This window comes from Galeopterus variegatus, unplaced genomic scaffold (genome assembly GCF_000696425.1).
Source record: "Galeopterus variegatus unplaced genomic scaffold, G_variegatus-3.0.2 Scaffold19528, whole genome shotgun sequence".
Taxonomy (NCBI): Eukaryota; Metazoa; Chordata; class Mammalia; order Dermoptera; family Cynocephalidae; genus Galeopterus; species Galeopterus variegatus.
In genome coordinates, this window is record NW_007745639.1 from 6,424 (window position 1) to 9,828 (window position 3,405).

The 3,405-nt window shown below is 59.3% G+C and overlaps 1 protein-coding gene across 1 annotated transcript; it reads right to left on the reverse strand.

The window, feature by feature from the left end:
- Nucleotides 1-1,301: 1,301 nt before the first annotated feature.
- LOC103583079 (collagen alpha-2(I) chain-like) lies at nt 1,302-3,020 on the reverse strand. Its single transcript, XM_008564493.1, has 2 exons — nt 2,700-3,020; nt 1,302-1,934 (listed from the first exon to the last, which is right to left on the reverse strand). The coding sequence occupies exons 1-2, from the start codon at nt 2,844-2,846 to the stop codon at nt 1,302-1,304; spliced, it is 780 nt and encodes a 259-aa protein (XP_008562715.1). The 5' UTR covers nt 2,847-3,020.
- Nucleotides 3,021-3,405: the final 385 nt, after the last annotated feature.

Here is a 3,405-nt window from a genome sequence, read left to right on the forward strand (position 1 = left end):
CGGTCTGTCTTTGACTTTTCTATCAATTAGTAACCTGTCTGTCTTTGAGTTTACTATCAATTAGTAACCTGTCTGTCTTTGAGTTTACTATCAATTAGTAACCTGTCTGTCTTTGAACCGGAAGCCTTGCTGTGTTACGAATCTTATCTTACGTCAGAGACTGTATACCCTGGGAAAAATTTCCTGTTTTTTGTAAGGTCAATATTTGAAACTGCAAGGCTTTGGAAAACCAGGCCCTGTGAAGTACATTTGCTTTATGCATACTCCACACATGCCCGTGTGAATCAAACAAGCCATCTGGCAAGCTGGGCCACGCTGCTAGTTTGTGACTCTGCTACAGAAAGCAGAGTGCTGGTGAATGGTTTACACCAAGGAAGGTGGTGATCTCTGATATCCTCCAAGGTTCTGTAATACCCACAGCCACGGCAAATCCTTCCTTGGTCGTGGGATTGAACTCTTGGGAATTTGCCAAGTGCTCATCTCTTGGAGGAATAAGGTGACTAGTGCAGCTGGCCGGTTAGGTCAGTGGTTAGAGTGCGGTGTTGTAAAACCAACGTCAAGGGTTCATATCCCCTAATTCGGGGGAAGGAGAGGAGTTTCAGCCAATGTCCCAATAGGCAAAGTCAGCCTTCGTCGTCAAGTAGCCGCTCCGAGCTTTCTCTCCCTTCCACCTGGGATGGTGGTGAAAAGAGCAGTGGGTTTGGAGCAGAAGGACTGGGCTTTGAACCAGGCTCTGCCACGTCCTGGCTGCGCTCGGGAAGTAACTCAGCCTCTCTGGAGCACCAGAGCTGCATGAGGAGTAATGGGACAGTGCACTCAGGACTCCAGGCACCTAGAAGGCTTTCAAGAAACGGGATGTCCCTTCTGCTTCCCTCGCTCTTCTGCTCTAGTCTCCATTCAGACCACCTCTCTGGCTGCCGTCCCTTTAAGACCGCCTTGGAGGACCCAGATTCAAAGTCGAGGACGGCTCTCTAGCTGCTGTCTCTATTGTAAGCCCACACTTCCGGTCGGCAGTGCGTTTCCGGGCTGCTTCCGCCCAAGATGGTGGGAAGGGAGTTGAGACCCGTGTTGTGTCCCGTCCGAGGGGAACCCACTCTCCCCTCCTCCTTGTCGCCGACTCCGGGCCCGCAGGGCGACGCGGGCCAGCCGTGGCCGCGGCCTCCGCTGCCACCGGCCCAGCCCGNGGATGCCCCTTCTGCTTCCCTCGCTCTAGGGCCCTCCCCTCCGCCCAAGGCTCTAGTCTCCTTTAATCCCACCTCTCTGGCTGCGGTCCCTTTAAGACCGCCTTGGAGGACCCAAATTCAAAGTCGAGGACGGCCCTCGAGCTGCTGTCTCGATGGTAAGGGCACACTTCCGGTCGGCCATGCGTTTCCGGGCTGCTTCCGCCCAAGATGGTGGGAAGCGAGTTGAGACCCGTGTTGTGTCCCGTCTGAGGGGAACCCACTCTCCCCACCTGCGGGTCGCCGACTCCCGGCCCTGGCCGCGGCCTCCGCTGCCACCGGCCCAGCCCGCGGCGTCGGGCCGCTCCGGCGGTTACTGACGCTCCGTAGGGGGCCGGGAGGCCCTGACCGGCCGAGGTTTGGAGAGACCGGAGCCCTCCGCGGGGCCGGGACTGTAGGGATTGCGCTCCTTGTAGCAGCGGGGCTTGGACGGGAGGAGACAAAGGGAATGCGGTCACCGAAATCGGAGGGAGGGGTGAGACCCGTGTTGTGTCCCGTCCGAGGGGAACCCACTCTCCCCTCCTGCGGGTCGCCGACTCCCCGCCCGCAGAGCGACGCGAGCCAGCCCTGGCCGCTGCCACCGGCCCAGCCCGCGGCGTCGGTCCCCGCTCCGGGGCGGTTACGAAGCTCCGTAGGGGGCCGGGAGGCCCTGACCGGCCGAGGTCTGGAGAGACCGGAGCCCTCCGCGGGGCCGGGACTGCAGGGATTGCGCTCCTNGGTCAAGGGTTCATATCCCCGAATCAGGGGGGGGAGGAGAGGAGTTTCAGCCAATGTCCCAATAGGCAAAGTCAGCCTTCGTCGTCAAGTAGCCCCTCCGAGCTTTCTCTCCCTTCCACCTGGGATGATGGTGAAAAGAGCACTGGGTTTGGAGCAGAAGGACTGGGTTTTGAACCCGGCTCTGCCACATCCTGGCTGCGCTCGGGAAGTAACTCAGCCTCTCTGGAGCACCAGAGCTGCATGAGGAGTAATGGGACAGTGCACTCAGGACTCCAGGCACCTAGAAGGCTTTCAAGAAACCGGATGTCCCTTCTGCTTCCCTCGCTCTAGGGCCCTCCCCTCTGCTCTAGTCTCCATTCATCCCACCTATCTGGCTGCGGTCCCTTTAAGACCGCCTTGGAGGACCCAAATTCAAAGTCGATGACGACCCTCTAGCTGCTGTCTCTATGGTAAGCCCACACTTCCGGCTGGCAGTGCGTTTCGGGCTGCTTCTATCAAAAATGGTGGGAAGCGTGTTGAGACCCGTGTTGTGTCGCATCCGAGCGGAACCTACTCTCCCCTCCTGCTGGCCGCCGACTCCCAGCCCTCAATCGACGCGGGCCAGCCCCGGCCGCGGCCTCCGCTGCCACCGGCCCAGCCCGCGGCGTCGGGCCCCGCTCCGGGGCGGTTACGAAGCTCCGTAGGGGGCCGGGAGGCCCTGACCGGCCGTGGCCTGGAGAGACCGGAGCCCTCCGCGGGGCCGGGACTGCAGGTATTGCCCTCCTTGTAGCAGCGGGGCTTGGACGGGAGGAGATAAAGGGAATGCGGCCACCGAAATCGGAGGGAGGGGTTGTGGGAGGCGCTGTGGCCGCCGAAGAGCCTGGGAGTCCCCGCTGGGTTAGCTCGGCTTCCGGGGAGTGTGCTAAGCATCGAGTGACTTTTGTCCTTTTAGAGCACGTTGTACTATTTTATTCTCAGGGTTTCCACAGGAAATGAGAAAGAAGCAGCCCCCGACGACTGGGCGAAGGGATGCAGTGATGATTTCCTCGTGTTCCTCGTCGATGGGAGCTTTCCGAGTGATCTCAGTTCGGGGGACCCAGGTATGTAAAGCATGGCGTGTTCTCAGGCAGAGGGTCTGGGGAAAGGCTCCTGTGTTGTTGAACCTGCCTGGTATGGGTGCAGCCTTGTACCTGGCAGCCCGACCCTGACGTAAAGTAAACTCCCAGGAGAAGTCTTTCCTGTGTTGTGAACTTGCAGTCACAGGCTGTGCTCAGAGTGGCAGGCCGCCCAGGGCTGCGCTGAAAATGGGACAGCACCAGGCGTGGGGGTGGCAGAGCTTATATAGGTATGTTGGCGCCAAGAGCGGGGTGATGTAATTCCAGGGCGGGGATTGAATTAGGTCATGGGAATGGGGAGTTCTGCACAAGTGGAAACGCCAAAAGATTCGTTTTCTCTGGAACCTTGAGGCTTCTTGTGAAAGAGAAAGGGG

Coding starts and splice junctions, on each gene's coding strand:
- LOC103583079 (XM_008564493.1), bottom strand. CDS start 2,846: ATGCTTAGCACACTCCCCGGAAGCCGAGCTAACCCAGCGGGGACTCCC.